The sequence below is a fragment of the Argiope bruennichi genome, chromosome 10, assembly GCF_947563725.1.
Source record: "Argiope bruennichi chromosome 10, qqArgBrue1.1, whole genome shotgun sequence".
Lineage (NCBI taxonomy): Eukaryota > Metazoa > Arthropoda > Arachnida > Araneae > Araneidae > Argiope > Argiope bruennichi.
Genome location: NC_079160.1, coordinates 89,064,222 through 89,078,325, shown reverse-complemented (window position 1 = coordinate 89,078,325; position 14,104 = coordinate 89,064,222). Strand labels below are relative to the sequence as shown.

Below are 14,104 nucleotides of genomic sequence, written 5' to 3'. Positions count from 1 at the left end.
GAGATAAGACAATTAATAGAAAATTCTAGTAAAATAGGATGCAGTTATATAAATAGGATTGTACTTTGATATATGCCTATTTTGAAAAATATTATTGGAGCATTTCAAATACTGCATTATTACTATTTAAATAATAAAGAGAGAATGTGCCATTCAACAACTTCGAAATTGGCTTATTTTTTTCATAGCAAATTAGACATTTTAGTAGATTTTACTATTGAGAAGCTGAAGTTCATAAATTCGTAATATGTTATACGAATTCGTATATTTAGTTGTATCAGTTATACAACTTTTTCCAGTTATAATTCATTTCGATATTTTTTTAAAAACAAAATTTACACAGTTTTTCCAATTTTGCTTTATTGTAAAGCGAACAGAAAGTTTACAAACAATGCACTACAATTTACAAAATTTACAAAAAATATATGGAGTTATACTATCAAAAGTATCTTGTATAAATGATGGAAATAATGTTGGTATTTTTAAAGACGCTGATTGAACAATATTTGGGCAGGAATTATAAACACTCTCTGGGTACTGACAACAAATTGCATGCTCCAAGTCATTTATAACTATATGGACATCCTTGGAAATATTTCTGATCAAAAAATTATAAAAATTTCCGTAATTTTCTATTTGATTTTTTCCATAATTCTTCATGATTTCTTCTTCATTTTCGATTATCCGTTCTTCCAAATCTTTCTTGATAGCATTCTTTTCAGTCATTGTAGTTCTGAAAACAAGTATTCATAAAAATTAAATTAGTCTATAGTATAAATTTAACAAACACTCATTTCATAATCCTAATTTATCAGTAAAAATAAAAAGTTAAAACAACTGTTTCCATTCTTTTTTTCTGAAGCTTAAATAGATTATAGAACTCTTTTTGTGAGCCATGAATTTTTATAAATGTCACTGACTATCAACCAAAAAAATATTTTAGCGCTTAAATTATATATAATGAAGTTTTTCAACTTATTTAGTTGTAGATCTATATACATAGAGACGAATGGTTTTTGTCTGTTCTTTTATAAAAATCTACATTATTTTTGTTCGATTCTGATGAAATTGAGCTTCTATGCTTTTCATTTCCCTTCCCGGAGCACCTCAAATATGAAGAGGAGAAACTTCCAACATGACGGTTGGTTCTCGCCACACGGATGTATACAGAAATAGTGTGGGGTCCACTACCTCCTATCGATGACAGGACATGCTTCCTACGGGAATGGTTGTACTATGGTCGGTGTAGGTAATTAGGACTCAAACTCAGTTCTCGCCACTGCCGTCCCGACGATCCGGTCACTCAGATTTATCCATGTGACTCAAGGTGGGTCGGAGTATTCAATATGTGATTATGCGCTTTTTAAGATAAGAAAATTGCTGTCAACTTTTTCAAAATTCAAAAGTTAATTAAAAACAAAGCAAGAATTTGGTATTTTCTAACTACCTCTACTGAAATTATTATGTCAATAATATGAATATCAACATATCTTACAACTCAAAAATTAATACTTTATTGATAACAATTTTATTTTTGTATAAATTTTTCACCAATTGTAATATCTCTTTTAAAAAACAATTTGATACTAATTCCCTAAAAGCGGAAATGTTTTTGTTTTAGTTCAATTTAAAAAAATTCATTGTTCCATCAAGCCATTCAATCGTGTACTTTCGGCAATGTTTCATTATTTTGTAGTATATATGTTACCGTTAAAGTATATAATGCAGTTATTTCATAGAATACCTAGTTATTCCATGAAATAACTGATCATGTTCGTTAAAGTGTGTAATATGTTATTAATTTGACACTTTAACTAGTTATTCTATGAAATAACTAGGTATTCTATAAATTAACTAATGAGAGATAGTTAAGTGTAAAATAAACAAACAAAATGAAATTAAACTAATGATAGACAATTAAAATGAAAAAGAAGCAATTTATCTAATTTATGCAGCGTATAAATGGTATTTATGGAAACGTACCATAAAATTATTTGTTACAACAAGGATTACTAAAATGACACTTGGAATTACAAAGAACATTATTTCTAAAACAAAAACATTTTTTGTTGACACACTGGGTTTTATACGAGCATTTTTTAAATCCGTGACCAGTACCTAAACTTTGAGCTGTAGCAACCGACCGGAGTGATATTTCTACATCCGGTACTTCTTCGATTTTATTTAATTTTTGTTCACAGACACTGAACTGGGATCGGGAATATAATTATTTTATGCAGTAGGGGTGGAAGGTAAATGTATTTGTCGTGCGAGATATATGATATAGATTATTTTACACTTTAACCGGCTGCAGATCGTTATTCTATGAAATAACTAGTTAAATCATGAAATACAAGAGAGTTTTACACTTTAACGGACACGATCAGTTATTTCATGGAATAACTAGGTATTCTATAAAATAACGGATTTCATACTTTAACGGTAACATATACATATTATAATTTATACGCAAAATAATCTGTAATAAACTGATCCCATAAGTTTCCTATTCTTCAGTCTTTACAAAGAACAAATTCCAAATAAATGCGCCCTCATTACTACTTTAATAAACTGGAAAACCAATATTCCGAGTGTGCAAGTTGGTAGCCCAAGGCGGCTAGTCAGAAATAAAACAATGTTTAAATAGGTATATAGTCACTTTTATCGTCTAATATGCTACTATAATAAAATAATAAAATAAATAATAATATAAAATAATAAAAAAAAATTTCTTACAGAAAGCATGTGGGTTCAATGGAAATAACTTTAATCCCTATGGGAGCCAAATTTGCTCTCAGACAATCATTGAACCCTGCTGCAGCGTGTTTGCTCATGGTGTACGGGACGATACCGGACACAGGTAACCTTGCTATAATCAATAGGATAATTATAAATTTCTAAAAATTTAATTTAAACTTATTTTTATAAAAGCTATCGTAAAAGTTAGTTACAACTTACAGCAAATACTAGTCACATTGATAATTCTACCTTTGGATGGCTTTAACAGATTCAGAAAAGCTTTAGTGACTCTCACTAGGCCAAGAGCATTGACGTCCATACAGTCCTCAAAATCTTGGACACTTGAGAGTTCCATAGAGAAACCTCTACGGACCCCAGCATTGTTGACGACAGCCCAAAGCTCTGAAAAATATGATTGGCTAAAATTTGCACAGTAAAATCATGTGTTACTACAATGTTCATAACGTCTACAAGAAATGAGATTAAAGTAATTCTGTCCGTAGAAAGTTAAAAAGTCGTTCTTTTTTTTTTTTTTTAAATCTTTTGCAGTGCTTTAATTTTCAGAATTCATAAGTCACCATTCGCCCTATTAGTTACAATTAACCATTATGAGATCCATTATTTCATATAGACAACAAAATTCTGTTGTTGTTGTTTCTTATGGCACTTACCATGGACAAGCCCGCTGTTACGAAAACAGCGATTTTAAGCTGGTGGGGGAGCGTCTCTTGTTTTTATAGTAGCTCCAACAAGGGCAAAGAGTACGACTTTGCTATTCACGCATCACTCATTCGCTTGCACAACCCCTTTTTACAGGAGGGCACATTCACATATCTCACAGATAGAACAACGGAAGGACAATCATGCCCAAACCAGGACTCGAAACCAGGACACCCAGTTCACGGAAAAGACGCGCTACCCCTATACCAGGACGCCGGTCCAAAGTTTTATATTTATCAAATTTACACTCAAGCGGTCAAATTCATAATACAAAATCATGTGTTACCACCATGTTCATAATATCTACAAGAAATGAATTTATAGTGATTTGGTCAGTGGAAATTTAAAAAGCCCTTTTTTATTCTTTTGCAGGGCATCCATTTTCTGAATGCATGAGCAACCCTTCACTCTATTAGTTACCGAACAATCGACATTTTTTTTCTCACAAAAAGAGGGCATTGGGTCATTCAAAAATTCTAATTAAAAGTAAGACGAATTTGAAATTTTAGACCTCCAACAGTAAGAAAATTGGAATCTATTTTAGAATCATTTCTATCTTTCAGTAAAACCTAACTAAATAAATGGATGAGATTTATTCTTTTATCTCTACATCAATCCACAATTTTTTTAAATTGACCTTGAGAAATTTATTTTTTCATATATTGAATGCAAAGACGATAACTTTAAACTCAATGTGCGAAAAAAAAAACCTTATGTCGTCTAGACAACAAAATTCTATATTTAGCAAATTTACTCTCAAGTGGTCAAATCAGGTTAATATGTTACAAAACTAAATTCATAATAATATGTAAGTGAATAAGGAAGTCGAGGAGTGAATACTCCTGCTGATTTCCCAATATCAAACGGTAATTCAATGGTTGAGTTAAATTTTAATATTTTAATACAACGGCTGTTGGAGGTCAAAATTCTAACATCTGCAAATAAACAGACATAGTTGCATAAAATCTGACTTGAATAGACATTGGTTTCATTGCCAAATATCCATAGGAAAATTCACTAAGAGTTTGTTTTTTATAGAGCTGTTGTCTAAGAAAGCAACCATACAGCATAGAAAACCTACCACCCTTTTTATTCGTATTTTCCTTAATAGATTCATTAGTAAGCTGCATTTATGTTACTTCAATTATCCATAATTTTTGACACAGCTCTGGTCCATATGCTGTCATTTTGGACAAGGTTATTTATAAAATGACAATTGGCCCTGTAAAACAGCTATAAACTAAGTAATCTTGACGTGAACCTTTAGACAGCCGTGTAACTCTAATGTAACTCCTTGAAATCGCTTAACCCTTTAAAGGGCCATTTTTTTCTAGTCATATTATGTTAAAATATTTTTAGGCTTGAAATTAGAATAAGAAAAGGGATTCATTTGTTTATTAGAAAAATTTAATTTGATTAATTAATTCATTATTTTGGTTAATTAATAATTAAGTAACAAATCAAGGCACATCATTTTGTCTGAGATAAAGAACTGAAGTATCTAAGTTTCTGAGTTACTAAAAAAATTTGTCAGAACTTTTGCCAACCTACATAATTTGATACAAAGATTGATAAATTTGGTGGGAAGCATACTTCCTACGGCCCTAGAAAGGGTTAAGGTTCCGAGCCATCACAGTACAGGAATCACTCGAATACAGCAATTGATTGGTTTTGTCCACCCCCCCCCCTAAACTTTCAAAATTAATACACCAATCATTGGTGAAAATGATTTAAGTTTGTAGCATTGCCAAATTGTTAGTGGTTCAAAATTCCGCGGAAGTCTCATTCAGGGTTAATTGATTAGGTTATTCACTCATTTGGAAGTTTCTCATTTACATGGCCATCATTATGGCAATATGATATAAATTTAAATTTAATACATGAATTAAAGATTTATATTTTCAAATAATGCATCAAACTCTGCAAATTTTATCACAGAGCTCAATGCATTCAATTTCATAATCACATACTATTGTAGTTTGTCTACCCAGTTTTCAACTCATTGCGTATCTTTCATCTCCCAATATTTCGCAGATTGAAATAATTTATTTTTGACTTATACTTTTCAATAATTTCAGCTCTTGAATTAGATCTTTTTATTTATGCATGCATGTTCCTAGAGTTCATTGTACAAAGTATTGTTTGTCCTAGTACATAGATGCCTTTTTTTTTTCCTTTTCCACTTGTTAAATTGAACAATAATATATTATTTTAATACGAAACTTGTTTAATTCTTGTTCTATGTAATTCTTATATATTTTATATTTATTATATAAAATATATAAGAATATTTATTATATAAAATATATATATTAGTGCCGCTGCAGCGGCACTAATTCCCTTAATAATTAGGATTTACAATACTGTTGATTAAATTTAAACATCTTTAGATTTAGCCAACAATATTTCATCTTTCCTTTTGCCCCTGTTTTGGTAAAATCAACACGCAAAAAAAAGAGTAGATGACTTCCAAATCTGACTATAGATAGCATATAATAAACTAAATTTAATGCTGGGCATATGATGTGGATAGTTTAGTTATATTAACGTCCTGTTTCAAAGCCATGCTAGAGCTATTTTGGGACGGAACTCGTAATTTTGAGCCGCGGTCTAATGACACCTGCGATGGTCTCTCCCATCCAAATTTCCACACCACATCAGCGGGAGGACATTTGGCCCCGAGAAATTTTACTTGCAAGCCCGCTCACATGACTTTTCTTCGATGGAATCGGGAAGAAAATTAAAGAATTATAAAATAAGTTATTAGCAAATTCCTACTAAAATATTTTGCATTTGCAAAACAATCGTGATTTAATTTAATTCATTGATTAATATATAATTTCTGAAAATATCAAAGTGTATTAATAGATAGAAATCACAAATGTACAAGACTTCAATACTCTAACATATCTGGAAGTGAGTGAAATCCCAATAGAATAATTAGGAAATAAGCAAAATTAAATAAAGTGCATAAAAACCACATTCCTTTCACGATATGAAATTCTGCACATACAAAATTATCATTCTTTACCACCATCAAAATTATTATCAGGACAGACATGAAAGCATATTCCTTCTTACCGTAAGATTCCAAGTTTTCTTTCACAAATTCTAAGGCTTGTAATACGCTTTCCTGTTTTCTTACATCCAATCCAAATACTTTGGAACGTGCGGACAAAATTGCCTTTAATTCACTCGCACCAGGACCACATGGAAATAAACAGCTTGCAAAGACTTTGAATCCCTTTTTATCAAGCTGTTGGGCAAGAAGGTAGCCGAACCCTGAATCACAGCCTGGAGGAAGAAAAATAGCAATGATCATCTCTATATACAGGGTGGTTATAATTAAAGTTTCACTTTGAAATCGTCATAAAAGAAAAACTACTGGACCACATGTTTTCAAACTTGGTAGTAGTTTAAAGGCGGTCATGGAAATTTCTTTTCCACTTAAAAAGTTCAAAAACTCACCACCAGGGGAGAAATGGCGTTGTATGCAATATTGTTAAACAAAATAGGGCATGAAGACTGTTTAAAATTGTGTTTAATCATTTCTGAAACTTATTAAAATACTTTTGCAATGTGGCATCCACCATTTTCTGAAAGCAAGTTAAATCGCATGACTGCATTCTCAACAGTAACTCTGAGCATATCAGAAGGAATGTTATGCACATGTCAGTGCATCGCATCTTTCAGCTCCGTCAAATTGTTTAGATTATCACCATAAACAGTGCTTTTGAATTAACACACTGAACATGCTTTGTAACACGTTTCAGAAACGATTAAACACATTTGAAACCGGTGTCTTCATGTCCTATTTTGCTTAACAATATTGATACATTTCACCCCTGGAACTTTTTTATGGTAGAAAAGAAATTTTCATGATCTCCTTTAAACTATTTACAAGTTTGATAACATTTGGTCCAGTAGTTTCCCTTTTATGACCATTTCAAAGTTGAACTTTAATTATAACCATCCTGTATACAAAACAATAATAATAAAAACGAACGTTCGATTTTGTTAAATTTTATTTCACATGACAGTTCATGATTTCTAGATGCATCATCAATGTCCTTTTACTCCCCATCGCCTATTATTCTTTAGAAAAATTTCAAAAGCGCTCTTTCAAACATCCTCTTATAGAGGAATATCCGCGACAATTTCCTAGCCACTTCCATCTGGCCGATTTCAAAAAATATTATTTCCTAGAGTATACTTTAAAGTATTATCTGAATTCTCGAAATGTTTATCAATGATAACTTGTCCCTAACAGTACTGAAGTTCTATTAGAGGCAAGAAGAAAAAACAAACCTTTTGTACAGAGCTTCCAATTTTTACAACTGAGCTAATTTCGCCAATTTGCATGGTATTGCTAAACAGTCAAACTGTTGTATGATTATTGTTCAATTTAAAATATTTTTATCAAGTTTTGATTAAAATAGTTTAAATTTTGTTTGTGTATAAGATAATTAATCAAAATTGATTGACTTGACTAAATGACTGCTTTTAATGTTGTTGGCAAACAGCTGATGGCCTAAGAGAGCTAGTTTCTTCTAAGCTGAAAATACTTTTAACGCAGAAAGTATCAACAGTACTCAGTGACGTAAGATGTTTAATAAAAGTACCTTATTTTTTTGAATAACAATCAAATAAGGCTAACTCAGTGACAATTCAAAATGAATAATTGATATTCATTTGCTTTCTACTTTTAACAAATAGCACAAAGCCGGGGTTCTAGCACATGGGTAGCGCGTCTTTCCCGTGATCTGGGGGTCCCGGGTTCGAGTCTGGGTTCAGGCAGGGTTGTTCTTTACCATGTGTTCTATCTGTGAGACGCGGAAAGAGCGCCTCTGTAAAAAGAGGTTGTGCAAGCAAGTGTGTGAGTGACATTTTCGTATGAGCTAGAAGTCAGACTTCTGCCCTCGTGTGCTCAAAGGCCTTTACCCTCAAAAGCTACTGCACAAAACTCGGCTTGAAATCGCTGAATTCGTCAGCTGGGTCTAAGTGCCATAAGTAACAACAACAAACAACAGACACGATCCTCAACTGTTAAACCTTCTAAGGAACTATTTGAATCCAAAAATTATACACATTCATTATTCTTAAAAAGTGCAGTGACTAAGAATTATTATTAAGAATAAATAAATATTCAAACCATAAGCAATATATAGCAGTCAGAACTTCACATCATGAATGCTGTGTTTAGGATCATTGTCTTGCAATAATTCAAAAGTTATCTTCTAAGTTCAAATGCTGCCTGTTTCCTTTAAAAATGTTTTATATATCCTCTTAAAATATTTATACATCTTATATTATTTAATATTAAATCTATAGCGGTTACCTGACCTACGCCACTGGTTGCGATACACACCTAAACTATTATTGCTCTTTCACCGTGTTTAATTGTAGGCACAAGATTCTGATTCTAAAAAATCTTGTTTTCTCCACATTGATATATGCTCATTGACGCCGAAAATATAGAACTTGCACTTTTTGGCAAGAACTTTTTTCAAAACTGGGGATATTTATCCACATACTCCTTTGAAATTTATAAAAGCCTTTGCTTGTAGACGGCTGATATGTGTGGCATTCTATGAATTACACGTCCAAGATAATCAGCTTTTTAAAAACTTTTTCGTATAATATCTTCATGAAGAGTTTTCTTATTTCTCTCACTAATCCTATAGGCAATTTGAGATGCAGTATTCCTTGGACTTAGGCTTATAGACTTAAATATATCTTTTCATGGGCGATTAGCATAGACGGGCGTTTAATTAAATGACTTTTACATAACAGATTTCGATGAATGGTAATTATTGATTATTCTTTGATCGATTTCCCGAAGAATTTTGCTTTCATTCCTTAGTTTTAGTACAACCTCAAGAATAACATTTTTCAACCTTTCCTCAAGAATAATCTTTTTTCCCTTCGAATTAATTTTAATTTTAATTTAATTTAATTTATCTTCCAAACCCGTTGAAAATGCAATGGTTTAAATTATTTACCTGCTTTAAATGAAATGTTTGCAAGAAAACTGAACTCAATTTACGAATATCCTTTTATCATATTTGTATGCTACTATTCTTGTAATTTTTAACCCTTAACTGGGGAGGCGTATTTTCTTTACACGTAAATTAAATTTTCTAATGAAAGTATTTGTATGAAAATCAGTCAGTATAATCTGCAGATATTTTTCTCTTGATATATAAATATGTTTTAGAAATTTTTCAAAATATATTATGATTGAAAAAAAATTGTATTTGAGCATACATTTTCTTCTCAACTTACATGTCATAACAAATAATATTCTTGAAAAAGAAACATTACGTTTTTACTTTTTAAATGCTATTTATTTTTCCAGTATACAAAAGTATATACAAAGAATATAATGAAAAATTCAACAATTATAAGATTAATAAAAAAAAATTGAAAATGGGTAAAATTTACCTTTTTTTTTTTTTTACAGGTATTATTTTTACGCAGAAACTTATGAACATTCGTAGCGCGGTTTTTGAGAACATTTTAAACATACAGGTTAAGTACTAGTATAAAAATCAGCCTGTAAATTCAGCAAACATTTCTCTTGGTATATTAATATACAGGGTGTTTATAAAGTCCCGGACCCATTTTGATGTTTAATAACTCATAAAATAATAAAGATAGATTTAAATTAATAACATAAATGGTTAAATAGACTCAAAAAGTTTCATGACCCTTGTCAATGAACTTCCACGTGTGCCCCCTTCGTCGCACGGAGAATATCAAGTCGATAGTCAATTTCACGCCAGGTAGCGACAAGCATGTCGGCATCCACAAAGCCATTTGCGCACATTATGGCGATTAACAATGCCAGAAACATGAAAGGATGCTTCATCGGAGAACATTATGCTCTTCAGAAAATCAGCAGCCTCTTCTATCCTCCTTAACATATCTGTTGCAAAGGCCATCCTCCTAGGCCTATCGTTCGGTTCCAAAACTTGAACAATTTGAACTTTGTATGCATGCAGTCTTAATTTTTTCTTAATAACCTTGTACACCGTCGAAATTGGGATATCCAATTCTGTTGCCGCTGATCTCGCAGATATTCTAGGATTGTGTAAAAATGTCTCTCTGACACGCTCAACATCAAAATCACTTGTGCAAGGACGTCTGGAACGTTTCTTATCTTCGATACTTCCAATTTCTAGAAAATTCTTTTTCCACCACAAGATGCTGTTTTTGGATGGAGGATCTTTTTGGTAAATTCTTCTGAAATTTATCTGTGCTTGCACTATCGATTTCATTTCTATGAACCACCATAAAATCTGTGCTTTCTCTTGTGGTGTATGCATTCTCCTTAATATCCACTAGAATAAAACATCACATACAAAAGTACTACATAGAACAAACACATCAAAAGTAAACATAACATTGCAATAGTTGCCAAAAACAAAAGAGAGAAAAATGCAATTAATAATCAGACAATATTTAGAAAAGTACAGATATTTAGACTGGAAAATGAAATTATCTGAAATTAACCACACGTGCAGACGATATTTACAAAAGTAAAAATATTCAAACCTGAAAAGGAAAATATATGAGTTATTCCATCAATAAATGCCATAAGTTTGTTTATATCTTTATTATTTTACGAGTTATTAAACATCAAAATGGGTCCAGGACTTTATAAACACCCTGTATTATAGAAACTTTTCAAAACACATTATCACAAGAAAAATTAATTATATTTGATTATATATATCAGAATCAGTTAAATACGAACTTTGATTGAAAAAATATTCTACACAATTATCCTGATCACTAAAATCAGGATAATTGTGTAGAATTTATTGAGGAATAAATTCTACACAATTATTCATTATTATTAATTGTGTAGAATTTATTATTTATTAGGATATTTACTTTCTGCTTCATTAAAAGTCTCTGGAGCTCAGCTTCATAAGGGGATCAGTAGGCTGGATGATTTTTCGCGGATCAAGTTTTAGAGCCCTCTGCTAGTCCTTGTATAATACTGCAACACTAAAAGTGAAGTGTGGTCTCACAAAAGTAGTGCAAAAAAATAGCTGAAATATTTTTTAAAGCATCCGCTGCAACCAGTTCAAAAAGTGCACGTGTGGTAAAGATCACGGAACAAGAAGCTACAAAATCAATCCTTCCGATTGAGTTAAAAATAAAATAGGGATGACCGAAAGTCCATTCTTAGCTGTCTGAGATACCGCACTCCCCAGTTAAGGGGTAAATATAATTATTTTTTAAAAAGCAATATGTAATATATTCCTGAAATTGTTGTTAAAATTGAATGAATTGAATAAGGAATATATAAAAAATGAAATCAATATTATCATTATAATATTTTTGAATTTTTGAATATTTGTTTTATAATTGTAAGAAGAATTTTACTTATATACTTTATATAAAAATAAACCATGAATAAATTAAAATATAACAAACAGAAAGAGTTGGAGATGAAAAATATTAATACATAAAAACAATATTGAAATTAACACGACAAACAAAATGCTAAAAATTATCAAAAATAAATCACAAAAGCATGCATGTTCAAATCGAATTAAAATAATGTTATAATCAAAAAAAAATGCTGATAGTTGGATGGAAAAAGTTATTTTTGTATTTATATTTTCAAAAGTTATTGCGAAAAACGACAAAGCTTCCTTTATTCCAAAACTTTTATTAAACGTATACTTCAAACAAAAGCCTACTCAATATGAAAAAAATAAATTGAAAATGCATACATTGATCTCCAAATAGAGAAAGAAAAATCCAAAATGAAACATGTTAATAAAAACAATGTGAATTTCATCATAACATGAAATACTACTATATTGTAGCGATATATTTTTGAAAGTTTTAAGTGTTTGACAAAAGAAATGAGCAACAAACGAAATTTAGCGCTGAAAGTCCAATTTGTGTGTTTTAAAATGACAAAAAAAATTATAATGATAGTTTTAAAAATTATAGGGTAAAAGCCTTCATCTCGCTTCATTTTTAATTAATTAAAATTCTAATAAAATTTTCATAATTTTTTTTTAAATCCACAGTCTTATCCCCCTAGATATATTTATATAAATTTGGTAGCTTTTGTGAAATAGTCGAGTCTATAGAATAACAATTGACAGATTATACATTCTCTTTTATTTTTAAAAGAAAAAGACATCACACAATTCACAGAAGGAGAATTATTACATAAATAAGGAACCTAAAAATGTCATTTCTCTTTAAAAAGTCAACTTGGAGAAAACAAGTTTAAAACTTTTAACCCTTCATTTAAAGTAAAGAAAATCCCATTTCCGTTAAATTAATAATTGTATTTTTATTTGTTTTATCCATGCAATTTATCATTTGCATAAATTGTGGTGCAAACTAAAATCTTATAAAAAAACAACTAATTTAAATATATGCTAGCTAGCGGCAGGTAGACAAGTGCTAATTAACCTCTACAAACTAGTGACAAAATCTATCATAATAATATTGATACGATATTAATTAAATAAGTGATATAAAAATATAAAAAATTAATATAATGGAATGCTAAGAATTAAATATAAATGTTTATGTATACCTGTTATTAACACAGCTTTATTCTTGATATCTATTTCATCTTGCAAACACCACTTCCTTGTAAATCGAAACGTTATTAAAATGATTATCAAACATGTCGTCGAAACGGCAATTCTTTCGACAAAATGGGCGGCGAAAAACAACAAGCTATAATGCACTAGTTGAAGAAGACAAAAAACCAAAATGCAGTGGGCAATCAAAACAACATAAAACTTATCCATGTTTAAATTCACTTCCGTTGGATTGGTGAGATAGCATAAAAATGATTTGCCAATATTTTTTTGCGAAATGTGAATTTGTGAATTCGCTTTTATTGTAACAGCTGCTCCAACTATCCTCCGTTTTACCCGACTTCAACAGACTCAGTTCATGGCAAAAGCATTAATACGGAAAGAATGTTTAAGCTGAGTTCATTTCTAGAGTCATTTTATTATAGGTGCAATAAGTAAAGAAAAAATCATAATAAGGAGAAGAGAAAAAATGATGGAATACACACGTTTTCTGAGATTTCATACATTGAGGTCCAAAACCTTTTTGTTCATTTCATGATTCAACTTTTGAGAATAGTCTCATGAAAACTTTCTCGCATTCTCTCTGATAAAGGTGTTATCCTAGAGAATATCTTACATGGCATTGGCGTACAATAGTTGCGAAATATTAAGTTAGCATTTTTTTAATCTATCGTGTGATCTTCAGGAAATTTTTTTCAATTAATCCTTGGCATGTAGTTAATAGTATTCAAAAGAATTTGTGTTTTAGGTGTGTTTCTCGCAACCGAATAAAACAAAAATTTGACACAAAATTACATTTATATTTTAAAATCGCATACTAGATTTGATATATTTAGGCGATTGCAATTTTGAGTTATCGTGTTTACGTATTTGTGAAAGTACAAATGGACAATTTGGGCAATTCTTTGTTGGATTTGGTTCAAAATTTGATAGGTGTCTACACTGTTGTAACATTCCCCGTTCCCCAGTACTGATAAGATATTTACAGCCAGCTGTGTCGTCGCTGTTAATTACTAAACTCCTCTAGATAGCCAGATGGTGGATCTTTTCACCTGGGT

General features: G+C 30.8%; 1 protein-coding gene across 1 annotated transcript; it reads right to left on the bottom strand.

Moving 5' to 3' along the window:
- Nucleotides 1–396: 396 nt before the first annotated feature.
- On the bottom strand, nt 397–13,377 carry LOC129988684 (retinol dehydrogenase 16-like). Its single transcript, XM_056096956.1, has 5 exons — nt 13,037–13,377; nt 6,541–6,753; nt 2,959–3,141; nt 2,737–2,869; nt 397–733 (listed from the first exon to the last, which is right to left on the bottom strand). The coding sequence occupies exons 1-5, from the start codon at nt 13,254–13,256 to the stop codon at nt 397–399; spliced, it is 1,086 nt and encodes a 361-aa protein (XP_055952931.1). The 5' UTR covers nt 13,257–13,377.
- Between the last annotated feature and the right edge of the window lie 727 nt (nt 13,378–14,104).